The following is a 13,730-nucleotide window of genomic DNA, read 5'->3' on the forward strand; positions in this document are numbered from 1 at the left end:
CCCTGGCTACCCAGTAGAGCTGTCTGAGGAGCCCATGCTGGAACCAAGCCCAACAGAGCAAAATCTCGAAGGTCAGAGGAGGCATCCCTAATTTTGACAATGCTCAAGTGATACCAACATGCAGCTAAGCTGATACACCATTTGAGCTACAACCAGGCTCCTTGAGGCACTGACAGAGGTGGGCAAGGTCTAAAAAAAGCCAACTTTTGCTCCTTATGCTTTCTTCTACCCAGCTCAGAGAATCATCCACATGTCACTGTGTCCCCATAGAGGACACCACTCACAAGAATGAGCATAAAAATCAACCAAGGACAATGACACTGACAGTGGTCTTCCCTGGGCTATGTATGATGGATAAGCTAGCAAGCAGTTGTCTACCCTGCTGGTGACAATGGTGCCAATAGTGAGCAATTACTTTTCCCTGCTTCACCATTCAGTAGCATTTCTCTTTCACCAAGCCAATTTGAGAGACTGAAGGATGACTTCTTAAAACAGAACTATTTGACCCACCAATGCAAAACCAAATCAAACCAGCAACCAAGAAAATTACCATTCAGGGAAATCTAACAATCTCTACAGCACTTCATACAAAGCCTGGAAAGCCAAAATAACACCAAATTCTTCCCATTAAAATATTCATTATTCTTGAGTAGAATTTCACCAACACAATCTCAACTAGCAATCAACGTACATTTGGCCTTGAATTTTGTTAATGCCTCATTTTATGAGGCATAGAAAAGCACCCTCCTTTTAAAGAAGGGAAGAGAAAGGCAAAGTCAAGGCTTCTTCTGTGATCTCAAAGACACTTCAAACATTCAAACCAATAGGAACACACATAATTGAACATACACAGAACTGCCATAGAACGCACTATACATATTCCCATATTCCTCATAAATTATCTCTTTCCAACCTTCAACCAGTAAAATAAACAAGCTCCTGGTAACTTGTCTTAGGACTTGCTGGCTGTTTTGTCCATCTTTTCAGGGAAGACAAGCCACTTGTGTGTTTTGTTTTCTTTAAAGGTTTTAGAAGTCAGACATGCTCTATCAGACATGTACCTGTTCACAATTTCCTCTAGCAAATGTTGACTACAAATGAACAAGTGACTAGAACAGAGATCTCTGTTGCAACCCTGGACTCCTGATCCCAGGGAGCCAACAGCTGACTGCTGGCTTCCAGCCTCCTCACTCAGCCTCCTTACTCAGATGCAGGTCACCCAAGACTTTCTGACTTCTTTGCACGGAAGGGGAGCTCAGCCCTGCTGAGGGAGTGAATGCTAGGGGCTGGCTTGAAGGGCTCACCAGAGCAGAGTCCGAATCACCAGATTCGGTCCCACTGCTGGTGGAGCCCTCGGCCATTTGCAGGGGTGCCAGTTGGCCCACCATGCTACTGGTGCACGCTGACTGCACGAGAGGGATCTTTGAGGTGGGACCCACAAGAGGTGTGCCATTGGCCAGCACCCTACCTTCAGAAGCAGCCATGTTGGTCGGTCCTCCCTTTTCATAGTCCTCAAGTCTGTCTGTGAGCTCTAGGGTGGAGGCTACCTGGCTGAGGATGAGTGGATCTGTCTCCGACTTATTATATCTACTAGGGAGATTCTTCAAGTATGGCCTCTGCAAAATGGGGGAAGAGATTTCACAGGGAGGAGCCTGAGCAGGGAGAGTGTCTTCTCCCATACTCCTTTCTCTAAGGTCAGGTCCATTTTCAGAAACATAGCCCTGGGATCCAGTCCTGTCCCAGCTCATATTTGGACTTGGACTTCTACTGCTGGGGGCCACTGGAGTGGCTAGGGGACTGTGACCAGCTGAGGCCCTGAATATTTCATCTATCAGGGAGCTATGCCTTGGGAGTCCAGGGCTGCTACTCATATCAAAAGTAATATCTGCTGAGTCATCATCAAGGAATTCTCTGGAAGAAGGCCGGGAGGACTTTGCAGAGGGAGGGGAAGCTCTGTGCCTAGCTTCTGCTGCCCTCTCATCCCTGGAGAGCAGATAAACACCACTGGTCAAATCACCCTCATAATTGTCATTTGTTTGGGACCGTGACTGGGACACTTGTTCTCTGAGAAGGTCATATTCACTATCTACATCACTGCAGTCAATGAAAGGAATGGAAGTACTGCTGCCTCCAGCAGCCCGGGATGCTGGACCTGTGCTTGGCTGCGAGGGCTGAGGTTTACTTGGCTGGATGTGATCCTTGCCACCCTCCTCCTCTTCCTCTTCCTCTGGTGGCACCGTGGTGGCTCCATCTGCCAACTTGCTCCCTGGAGGGCTCTTGGGCAGAGCAGGACTTTGGTGTGGTCCCGACTCTTCGGTGGATGCTTTCGGTTCCTTTCCTTGCTGGTAGCTCTGGCCACCGGGGGACCCAGCAACTTCTCCAAGTGTAAGGCTGACACTCTGTGGAGACTGGAGGGAGGGTCAGGAAAGGGGTGAGGAAGATTGTCACCCCAGAGCTGAACAGAAGTCCAGAAGTCAGAGTGCCATTTAATATCAAGTTCCTGAGCTTCTAGCAGCTCAAAGGCCCAGCAGACTGAGGCTATCCTGGCCTCCCCAGGGCTGGAATGAGGCACTCATAGAAGCGGCACCCATGGAAGAGCATTTTTCCTGATCCAGAATATTCCTTCAGGGTGGGTAAGCTGATGAAGTTAGGCACTATCTCTGCTTTCTAGGGCCCTCCATTTTTAATTGGGTTCCCTAAGTTTGTGTGGGACAGCCCTTCTAGCCCAAGCAAGGATGGAAAGGGACAGAAGGAAAACCCATTACAGGCCACTAGAAGTAGTCTTCAAATGATAACTTCTCTGCTTCTACTTCTTAGGGCAGCCTGACAGCCTAAGGGCTCTTTTTGAATTTGTACAATGCAACTACCTTCATGTTCTTCCTCAAAAAGAGTCCTTACTCTAAGAGGAAACCCTGAACATGTACCAAGAAACCAACTCCAGGGACGGTGAGCTCTAGTCACCCTCAGAGCGACAGTGACAATGTCTTTGCTGCCAGTGTGGTCACTACCCTGTGACACAACCCCTGGGAACTTGCTGCCCAGCTCTGTGCCAGTGAAAACTTCAGAGGTGGCACCAGGTGGGAGCCAGGCCAGCAGCTGTGGAGGCAGGTCCCATGTCTTCCCACAGTGGACCCACTTAGCTGACAGACAGCTCGGCTCCCCTGGCTCCCATGGTCGCTTCCATCCCTAAGCTAAGTTCAGGCCAACAGGGCAAACTGCTCAGGGACTTGGATCACGGACTGAAAACAGGCCACGCTCCAGGGCCTGCCACCCCCAGGCTGGGTGCACAGAGCACAAAGCCTCTGTGTCATCAAAGCCAGCACACGACCATGGCAGTGACAGACCCCAAGGTGAAGGACGCAGGACTGGAAAGCCTGCCAGTGGAGAAAGTTAGATCAGAGTTATGACCGTCTATGACCACACTGACCTGTTTTGGCACTTCTGAGTTCAGTGCTGTGGACTGTGTAGCAAGGCTCCTGATGGAATGAATCTTGCTGTGTTTTCTGGGAGAAACCACACAGAGAGCTGAAGTTAGGAGAATTTTGGTTTCAGCGGAACAAAGGGCCTTCAGTTTGGAGCATCAAAGGCATCCCAAGCCACTTTTATAAATGTGACTTGGAAAGCGACACACAGCCATCCTTTTCTAACACCTGCAGGAGTTATGTACGTCCTGAAGTTCAGCAAAGTCTCCTGTCATCAAACTGCACCTTCTTGTCACAGGAAAGGCCAAAGACTGGGGAACTGCTGGACTCAGAACTCTGAAATACAAGCTGTGGTCCAAAATATGAAATCAATTCAGGTATTTGGGTAAATATTTTTAGATCGGTTTTATAATTGAGGCAATTATTACTAGTCAGCTCGCTCACGTGAGTGTGAGGTTCAGGGAAAAGGGCTGTCCTGTAAGGAACTATAGTTATAAATGCAGCGGTGGAAAGAAGTGACGTCAAGGCCACCGGACTTCTCCTTATCCTTTCCCTTCCTTGGTCTGCCTGTCTCCCTGTCATCCCCCACCTCCCACCCCAAGTCCTCTCTGAACAGGCAGAAGAAACTTCTCAGGTGCTCAAACTCACAAAATGGGATAAATACAGAGAGATTTCACTCCAGTGTACATTCACCTTTTCTTTACACTTCCAAATAACACAGAAAAGCCCTGGAGCACCTGCTTGGGAGAGCTGGGCTACCTCTTCTGTGTCCCTCCCAGTACCAGTTGCTAGCTGTCCCACATAATTCGGGGTTTGTTAGCTCTAGAAATGCATGCAAGAACTTGGAGGTGTGGTGGGACAGTCCAGTGGTCCCAACTAGTTGGGAGAGGGAGGGATCACAGTTGGAGGCCAGCCCAGGCAAATTTAGTGCAAGACCCCATCTGAAAAACAAACTAAAAGAGCAAAAGGGCTGTGCGTGTGGCTCAAGTGGTAGAGCACTTGTCTAACAAGCAAGAGGTCCTGACTTCAATCTCCAGTAGTGCCAAAAAAAAAAAAAAAGCAAAGTCTAGAACCTTACATTTCAAGGGACATGTTCAGGGATGGTCACACCCAATATGTTTGTTTATCAACAGAAAATAGGATTAATAAAACGTCTAAGTACTACAGTATTTAAGTGTGGGACACTTAAATCTCAAAAGAAGAGTGGGGTTAAAAAAGTAAGATACAGCGGGCACTGGTGGCTCACTCCTGTAATCCTAGCTACTCGGGAGGCAGAGATCACAAGGATCAAAGTTCGAAGCCAGCCTGGGCAAACAGTTCATGAGACCCTATCTCTAAGAACTCTACACAAAAATTGGGCTGGTGGAGTGGCTCAAGGTGAAGGCCCTAAGTTCAAACCCCAATACCACAAAAAAACAGAAGGTAAGACACAGACTTCCTGTAAAGTATGACAGCCCATCACAGATAACACACATGCAGAATGACTCCCCATGTTCTCTTTGGATGTGTGAATATATACACAAGAAGGGGCGTAAATGTGACAGTGGCCTTTGGGGGATGGGACTGAATGGCATATCACTGATCTGAAATACATGGGGCAGGAAGTGCTTCAGAATGGATGGGGGGGTTAGAAAATTGCAGATACATAATGAATGATCTTAGGGTGCTCCATGAAGCTCATTTATGTTTCATGTTGCCTAAAGGCGATTTTTAGTTGTAAAATAACACTAGCAATAATTTTGTGCCACAACCCATCATATGATGTCAAGTGTGGAATTTTCCATTTGTGGTACCATGTCGGCATTCCAAAAGTTCCAGCCTTTTGAGCACTTTTGGAGCTCAGATTTCCAGATCAGGGACATTAACAATTTTTATTTGTTCATCTTTTTGTTGTTGTTGTTGGGTTTTTTGAGACAAGGTCTTACTATGTAGCCCAGGCTGGCTTCCAACTCATGGTCCTCTCGCCCCAGCCTCCCAAGCACTGGGATTACAGGTGTGCACCACCACACTCGGCTGCAGTTGTTAATTCTAACTTGTAAGAATATGGGTGTTTGTTGTCTTCTCTGTGCATTACAGTAAGTTTTAAATGTATTAAAATGAAAAAAGAAAAGTTAAAAAAATAACCACTTGCACTAAGCAATGTGAGGGCCACCTCTTCATTCCTCCACCCTTCATCTTAGTTTCCTTTGGGCTCTGTGGCTCCCTTGGGCAGTGACACAGGCACCAAGGTCTGGAGCCCACTGTCCAGGGGCCACTTGCCAGCTAGAAGTCCTCTGACTTGACCTCTCAGAGCCTCAGAGTCTTCATGTTTAAAGAAAATCAAAGAAAACTGACCTCATAGCTGGTGTGAGGACTGTGAGTTAAAACAACCAAGTGCTCAGAGTCACGGCCGGCACAGACTAGGAGCTACAAGTGTTTGTTGACAACAATGGAGATAGCAATAAATTCTGTCTCTTCTCATTGGAACCTTATTTAATTAAAAAGTTTATAGAAATCCTTTCACAGGCTGCTGAGGAACAGGTCTCCACACGGCTGTAATCTTTGTGCTTGGATAGTTCTCCCACTCCTTCTCCACCCATCAGTCCATTCTTCTTATCTCACCCAACTCTTTAGGAAGTGCTCAGGCTCCTAAAATGTTCCTCTTGAACTCTGGACCTGAAGCTGGAGTTCTGTACACACTAGTCCCAGCCTGGGCAGAGAAATACTTAGCAGCCATGAGCTCTCACCTGAAGAAAAGGGAGGTAAAAGTGCCTCACCTCTCAAACTGCACTTTCTTGTGTCCTCCTTCTTTGACGAAGTCGAGAACCTGCTTCTGAGTCCGACCACTAAAATGAAGACCACGAGAGGAAAGGGAAAAAGACACCAAGGCATGCTCACTTAAATATAGCACCTGTTACCTCTACGCCCCTTCCTTCCACACCTGGGAGGCATGCAGGTTTTCTCAGCTAACCAGGAATAAAGTCAGTCCTAAGAAAACCTGTGCTTTTGTGTCCATTCAGTCTCTCAATATTTCCCTAATGATGAAACATTGGATTTAACTAAATCCACTTAACAATAATGTGTTTGGTTAGGTCCATCCCAAGAGTCTGGACCGTTCACAAAGGTGGGGCAATTTGGTTCACTGTTAAGACTCCCAGTGCCTACTATTGGGCACATGGCAGCCATTCAGATATTTGTTGAAAAATGCGGTGGAAATGTGAACCAATGATGACTAAGTCTATGTGTTATTCTGTGCAGCAACACAAAATAGTAACTAAGACACTTTTGCTCCCCCAGAGACAGAAACCCCTTTCTAACTTAGAGACTAGTGGGCTGGGGATACAGGTGGACGGTAGAGGCCTGCCTAGCATGTGCAAGGCCTTGGGTTTGATCCCTTGCACCACAAAACAAACCCCCACCAAAAAAAATCCATCCATCTAGAGGCCCATGTTAGGAAATGACCATAGCTGGGTGGATTGCCAAGTGCTTGTGCAAGGTTCAAACAGCCCAGGAGGGTGATATACAAAGCTGGTGGGATGACCATGACAGTGTCGCCACAGGCACAACTCTGCAGGAAATGAATGTGGTGTCCTAGCCACACACCACAGCAGCTGTGATAGGTCTGAGGAAAAGAAGTCTCAGGAAAAATGTTCACATTTGTTACCTGAACCTAAACGAAGACCCTCGGCTAAAGAGAACAGGTTTTGGCTTTGGTTTGGGCTCTTCAAAAAGTCTAAAAAAAGCATGGTGCTCCACACAGATTTTCCAGAAGGACTTGCAGAAATCGCGACTGGCCATCAGGAACTCCAAGGTATCCTGGTATGAGCTCTAAAAAGAGAAGACACAATTTTCATTTTTTTCCATTGGCCACAGACATTCTGTCAAAGAGAAAAGAAAGAGAACTTGAGCTTGTCCAATAAAATTTCAACAATGAGTTTTACTACAGCAAGACCATTAACACAATGACAATAAAACACTGTTGTTTCTAACAACGAGGTTGGTCACTTTTAACCCTCTTCCTTCCCACAGACTTCCTGACAAATGAATGAAAAAGAACAGAAGTGATAGTATTTCTTTGACAGAATTTATAAACACTTTGTGTTGACTTGGCTTATATTTCCTTAAAAATAATCTAAATACTAAAATTCCCTTTTTGCCTCCTTAAAATAACTGAAACACATTTCTTCTGTTTTCTTCCTCATGGTTCCTGTCAGCATTGACTTTTGCCTCAAGTCTGTTCTCTACATAAAAGCAAATGGCTCAAGCCTGCGGGTGACCCCAGGAACTATGTTGGAAATGAAACCATTTTGTTAGAGCAAAAGTATTACTCTCAGCTGAAAATTTTGTGTCCTTTGATTCTGGAAAGAGAATATGGTAATTTTCTACTCCCACACTGAACATCGCCAGTTTCAGCAACCATATTACATAAACAGAGGTCACCACAGTCCTTAACTTTCCAACTATTTTGGGGGATCTCATAGTTTGAGCAGACGCAACTTACAGACAACGCATGCTGCATTTCTGCCTGTGTAACTCAGCTTTCTGGAACCCAAGTGGCATTTTCCCACCAAGAACCAGGTGTCTGCTTCCCAGTAAGACCATGGAAGCCTACTTCATCCGCACTGTGGCTAAACTCTTAAGCCTACACTGCAAGTGGGCACCCTTTTTTCCATGGGAAAAAGGACTCTAGGTCCAGGGTGGGGACCGAAACCAGGGATGTATCACCCATCTCTTGTGTGGCCATTTCTGGCAGATGAAGAAGGTGTTGTTCCCCTTCCTGACCCTGTTCCAGCATGGGTGACAACACTGGGGGGGGTTCTGTAGGAAGGGGGGAGGACCCGGAGCTTGTGGGAATGAAGTCCATTGGAGCTGTGGAGAACAACAGGAGAATTGGGGTCTGCATCTGGGTGGGCAGGAATACAGCAGAATGCTGAATGGATCTCGAGGTGGGATCAGGGGCCGAACACACAGCCCCAGCACAGCTCGGGTGGCTTGTCCAGAGACTGTATTTGTGCAGAGATGGCCCTCTGCCCAGGTACACATCTAGGCATCTTCTTCACACCCTCTCTCTGGGTACCAGCCATGGCGGCAGTGGATTCCGCAGCCTGGGTTGCAGCTGATCAGTGTAGACCTCACCCCTGGCACTGTCCACCCCCATCACGGCTCAGCTGGCCCTCTGCCATCCCCATGCCACTTACATTGGCGTCGGGTCGGAGCTTGATGAGAAAACGCTTCCTCTTGAAGCTCAATTTCCGCACCTTGGCCCAGTTGAAGGCATTGATCTTGGTGAAACCCTAAGAAGCAAGACAGTGGTCAGTGAGCCAGGACGTGCAGAATGAGCCACAAGGGAGGCCGGAGGCCAGGCTGACACCGATCACTCAGGAAGACGCCTTCTGTTGGAAGGTTCTCAGGGTGTGTGGCTGTCTGCGGTCATTATCTCTCACTAATATCTGATTTGGCATTCAAACTAAATCTGGCTCCAGGGAGAGAAGGTGCTAGCTAAGGTAATGATAAGAGGAAAGATTAATAAAAATAAAACCATGACAACCACCTTAAAAGTTAGCAGCCATCAGTTATGAGTGCCAGGTCCTGTCCTAAGGGCGTTAGACACCTTATCAAACCCTCCCTATAAAACCAAAGAGGCAGCTTATTATCTTCATTTTACAGACACAGAAACTGCAACATGGATATATTTTCATTTGCCCCAAATGACACAATTAAAGTGGCCAGGAGAGATTCCTGGTGTGTGCCTTAGCCAAGTAGCTATTATTATTTACACGACATGAACGATCAACATACTGGTCCCTATTCCTCTGGAGCCTGTGCCCACCAAGCTCCCACAGCACCAGCAGGACTAAGGAAGGAGGCCAGGCCTGACGCATGACTTCTAGGTCAGTCTGGGACTCCCACGTCCTAGGTGTCTTTGGACAGAAACAAGAGGCAGTGGCAGACTCCCACCTGCCCGGACTTCACAGGAATCAAGATTCCTCTTGAACACCAGGCCCAGTCATTCACAATGGTGGGAATGAAGCAAACAGGCACCCACAACAAGATTAATTCCAAGAAAGCACCTTTCACGTGATTAAATCATTCCACACTTCTCAATATTTAATTTGCAACAAACACAGACAAAGCAAATTAATTCAATCGTAAGAGCTTTCTCCTTCTTTATGCTTTGCAGCAGTGTTTAAGGGTTGTGATTTTGAAATTTAATGGCAATAACTGAATTACATGTGGCTTTTATTGTTTTTCTCATCAGATACTCATGGATTATTTGCAGATAAAGAACTGTTAGGCGCAGTCACTCCCTCAGATACTGTCCTGCTCTCAGAACGCCACTCTTTGTCCTGATGTGAGACCCAACACCAGCTCTTCGTGGGATGCGCTGCAATACTCACCATGTGTCATAAACACCTGATGCTCGAGCAGAGCTTTGCTGTGACTCTGGGCAATATGACAGGGGGACATAAGCAAAGCCTGCAGGCTCACAAGAGTTTTAGGTCACAAACATATTTGTAACTTTAAAACTGGGGGAAATTTGACCAGTTTCATTAAAAAAAAAAAAAAAAGGCAGATATTTTCTATATAGCCATTGAAACGAAGGCCCAAGTTACCTGCTTGTGTTTAAGAGAAATGCATTTTGAGAACATTTTGGGGGTTATTATGGTTTGGATATGGCTTAAGTGTATTTCCTAAAGGATCTTGTGATGGAGGCTTGATATCTAGTTGTGGTGATATTAGGAGGTGCTGGGACTTTTAAGAGGTGGGGCCTAGTGGGAGGTCTTTAGGTCACTGCATGTGTGTGCACACCCTGGAAGGGATTAATGTAGTCCCCATGAGACCACAGAAGCTCTTTAGTCTCCTGTCTGGCAATGTGATCTCCTCTTCTTGCTTATGCTCCGGCCATGATACATCCACCATGAGGTGACACAGCTATGGGGTCGGTTTTTTTTAGCCCCTAAAATTGTGAGCTAAATAAACCTCTTTTCTTTATGTTACCCTGCCTCAGTTATTTTGTGTTACAGAGAAGGGGCGTTCATTACCTTGATTTCATTGATGGTTTCGTGAGAAACACATACATAAGAAACCAATATCTTTAAATACACGTATATGTCGGTAACATATACCAAATGAAGCTATTAAGAAAAAAACATTGAGGAATAAAATAGTCCAGCAGCCAGGTGATTAAAAAGCACACATTAAACAGGTGCTGGTTGCCTGTGCCTGTAATCCTAGCTACCAGAGGATCACAATCCAGTCCAGCCTGGACAAAAAGTGAGACCCCAATCTGCAAAATAATCAGAGCAAAAAGGACTGGAGGCTTGGCTTGAGCGGTAGAGCACCTGCCTACGAAGCGTGAAGCCCTGAGTTTAAACCTGGTGCCACCAAAAAGAAAAAAAAAGCAGTACACAATTGAAAAGTGAAAATCATTACACCCTTAGGTAAGATACAGGTAAGAATTCAAATCTTGCTGAAAAATTACTATGGTACAAGGATATAGCTTTTATGAATTTATAAAACTACTCTGTCTCAAAAGTATACATTTTTAAAGCTCGGTATATCTGAAGTCCCACATAAATTGGCTCAATCCAAATTAGATTTAAAAAAAAAAGAAAGATCACATTACAGCAAAATGTTAAAACCGTGACAAGATGTTTGACTCTGGGGTCCAAATTTCATTCCAGTTTACCCTCTTTTAAGTCCAGATCCTCTAAGAGACACAGGTCTTATGGCCCCTAAAAAGTCAACAAACCCAAACAAACTAACATAGATTCCCCAACCAGGGCAAGGGTGAATGCAAAAGAATCTGGAAGTTGAGGACCCGGAAAACAGAAGTCTCAGGTGAGATTACTTTTCGTTGTTCACTTGAAAATAGTGACCAGAGGGCTCGGGCTGGCCCGCCCACATGACTCAGGGTGACAGGGCCCACTCTTTGCCCACCCGCACCAAGGAAAGGGCACTGTGTTCTCAATGCTCTCACCTGAAATACTAGAATTCCCGTGTTGGCGACGGCCAGATTGATCTTGGTGCCTTCCCTGTCCTTGGCGGGGTGTAACCGAATCCCGTACATCTCCAGCCGCCGGGCCACCTCCAGGAGCTGGAAATCGGACTCTGCTGGTGTTTGTCCACTGACAAAGCAAAAAGGGAAGAGAAAAGCCAGGAGATTTGAATTCCCTGTGTCGATTAATTCCAGATTAAGCAGCTTCTCTTGGAAAATAAAAGGCCCTTCATGGCAGGCAGTAGGGCAGTCCGATCGGATGGCACCCAGACTCCCACTTGCTGCACTCAAAGCCTCCACGCCAGGACAAAAGTGCCATTGCTTGGGTAACACAAAACCCCAAAGTCTGTCTCTCACTTGGCCAGTCTTTTAGAATCTCAGTTTCCTCCAGGTCACATAAAAGCAAAATACCACAGTGTTAGCAAGTTTTTAGTCACTTTCAATAAGAGAAATTATAAGTAAAGTTCAAGGCAACTCTCCTACGGTCACCAGCATCCTTTGAAAATGTTCTGCTTGTCAAAGCAAAAGCCAAAAATGGAGATGGCATGAAGGTTCTAGAGTTTTACAATATTCTTACTTTATGTTCAGTTACCATGTGCCTTTCCCAGTGTCTGCTAAGATGATAGTTAGAAGATCCTGAGGTCTTCAATCTCCCTTTATCCCAAAGCCTGGGGCACCCATAAATTCTAGGCTCATCTGGTCTCACAGGAAGGCAAGCCAGAATCTGGAGACTTCCTGTAAGTGGGGAACCTGCATTTCTGAGTGTCTGGGATCATGCCAACATCCCAGTGAGCCCTGAATACTTCTCCCTCCAGCTTTGTGTATTTCTTCACAACAGCATACACACATGTATGCATGTACACATGCGTGTGCCCATACCTCTGTACATGCTGGGAGGCAGAGAGCAACAGTTCAAAGGAACCGTGAAGCTGTGCGTGAGACTTACATGTGGTTATGGTGAAATTCCACAATTTTGTCTTCTAGAGCATCTTGCTGAGGTATGTACTTATTCTTTGCTAAGTGCTCCCGGTCCAAGGCTTCATCAAAATCCCCAATCTCAGCTGAAAAGAAACAGAGAAATAAAAGTAGGCCATGTAGAGTGAATTCTTCATCATTTGTTCAATTCCCCAACTAGCAAGACAGAAGCTTGCAGAGAACATCAGGTGAGCCCAGCTGGTGGGGACCATCAGAAGGCTCTGACCCTCACTGGGGATCCAGGATATATTTCACAACTGCAGCAATATACAAGATGATGTCTACTGCTCATCACTAACAGTTGCAAAGAAAACTTCTGATGTATCCAGCTTTAGCCATATATCCTCTTGGGTTTTTTTTCCTCTTTTTTCCCCTCTATTTTCATCATTTTGTTTTGAATACACATATTTGAGTTGACACATGGGAATTACACATATTTATGGCACAGTATGGCATTTTGATACAAGTATACAATGTGTAATGATCAGATCAGGGTAGCTGGCAGACCACCATTTACCATTTCTCTGTGTGGGGCACATCAAACTCCTCTCTGATAGCAATTCTGAAATATGCAATTAGTTGTCACCAACTGCAGTTATCTTACTGTGCTGCAGAACATGAGAAGTTCTTCCTCCTTCTCTTCCTCCCCACCCACCTGGGGTCACTTCCCTTCTCAGTGATGACTCAACACATAACGGAGTCTCAGCATGACTTTTAGACAGACCCTGGAGTGTTAGGACTTTACGAAATCAACTTTTGAAACTCTTACATATGACAATTACTGGTGAAAAACTCAAATCCTTGATCACAGGGAGAAAAGAGCATTGCAAACAGGACTGAAGAATACCATCTACTGGTATAAAAAAAAAGTAAAGGAGTTTGTTAAACTCTTTTAATAGTATTCCTGTTGTCAGAAATACTAGGTCAGATTGCAGTCATAAATTTTTCATCCACAAGAAATAGGATGCGTTTTCTCACGTAACCTCAATATCTTCCTCAAAACTGCTGTGGTGTGGAAATTTACAACACAGAGCTTTAAAATAATAATTGTGCTTTTAGCTTACGAACACTAGCTCAAGCCAAGTTCATCTCAATTGTGAGCCCCTGGGGTGGCATGCCTTTTTCTTTGTATCCTAAGGTCTGTGGAACAAGCTTAGTAAAAAGGAGCCTGATCACCAGAGTCCAGCTGTTTGGGTGAAAAGCAAGTGAGTGGCTGCTATCAAACCTACCTTTGCTCTGTCATGAGCCTGTCACATTGGGGCAACGCACCTCCAGTCATCAAGCAGGACATGGCTCGTATACCACCGTAAATCACACCCACTCAGAATGCCTGCTCCACTCAAAACTGGGCCAAC

At 45.7% G+C, this 13,730-nt stretch overlaps 1 protein-coding gene and 1 long non-coding RNA gene across 10 annotated transcripts in view; one reads left to right on the plus strand and one right to left on the minus strand.

The window, feature by feature from the left end:
- LOC141411432 (uncharacterized) overlaps window positions 1–10,333 on the plus strand; it is a 39,091-nt gene extending 28,758 nt beyond the window's left edge. For both annotated transcript variants that reach the window (XR_012436163.1, XR_012436162.1), the window contains exon 4: window positions 9,661–10,333. This is a non-coding gene — a long non-coding RNA (uncharacterized lncRNA). The remainder of the gene's footprint in view (window positions 1–9,660) is intronic.
- Window positions 1–13,730, minus strand: part of Farp1 (FERM, ARH/RhoGEF and pleckstrin domain protein 1) — a 254,241-nt gene that overhangs the window by 51,864 nt on the left and 188,647 nt on the right. For 6 of the 8 annotated variants that reach the window (XM_074043098.1, XM_074043099.1, XM_020183315.2 and 3 more), the window contains 7 exons: window positions 12,347–12,461; window positions 11,383–11,530; window positions 8,600–8,695; window positions 7,066–7,229; window positions 6,179–6,247; window positions 3,428–3,503; window positions 2,153–2,408 (listed from right to left, as the gene is read on the minus strand). In XM_074043098.1, the coding sequence (XP_073899199.1) occupies window positions 2,153–2,408; window positions 3,428–3,503; window positions 6,179–6,247; window positions 7,066–7,229; window positions 8,600–8,695; window positions 11,383–11,530; window positions 12,347–12,461 (924 nt within the window). Of the gene's footprint in view, window positions 1–1,468; window positions 2,409–3,427; window positions 3,504–6,178; window positions 6,248–7,065; window positions 7,230–8,599; window positions 8,696–11,382; window positions 11,531–12,346; window positions 12,462–13,730 lie in introns of all 8 variants that reach the window. The other 2 variants (XM_074043101.1, XM_074043103.1) reach the window with 2 other exon arrangements.

This window comes from Castor canadensis, chromosome 10, assembly GCF_047511655.1.
Source record: "Castor canadensis chromosome 10, mCasCan1.hap1v2, whole genome shotgun sequence".
NCBI classification, from domain to species: domain Eukaryota; kingdom Metazoa; phylum Chordata; class Mammalia; order Rodentia; family Castoridae; genus Castor; species Castor canadensis.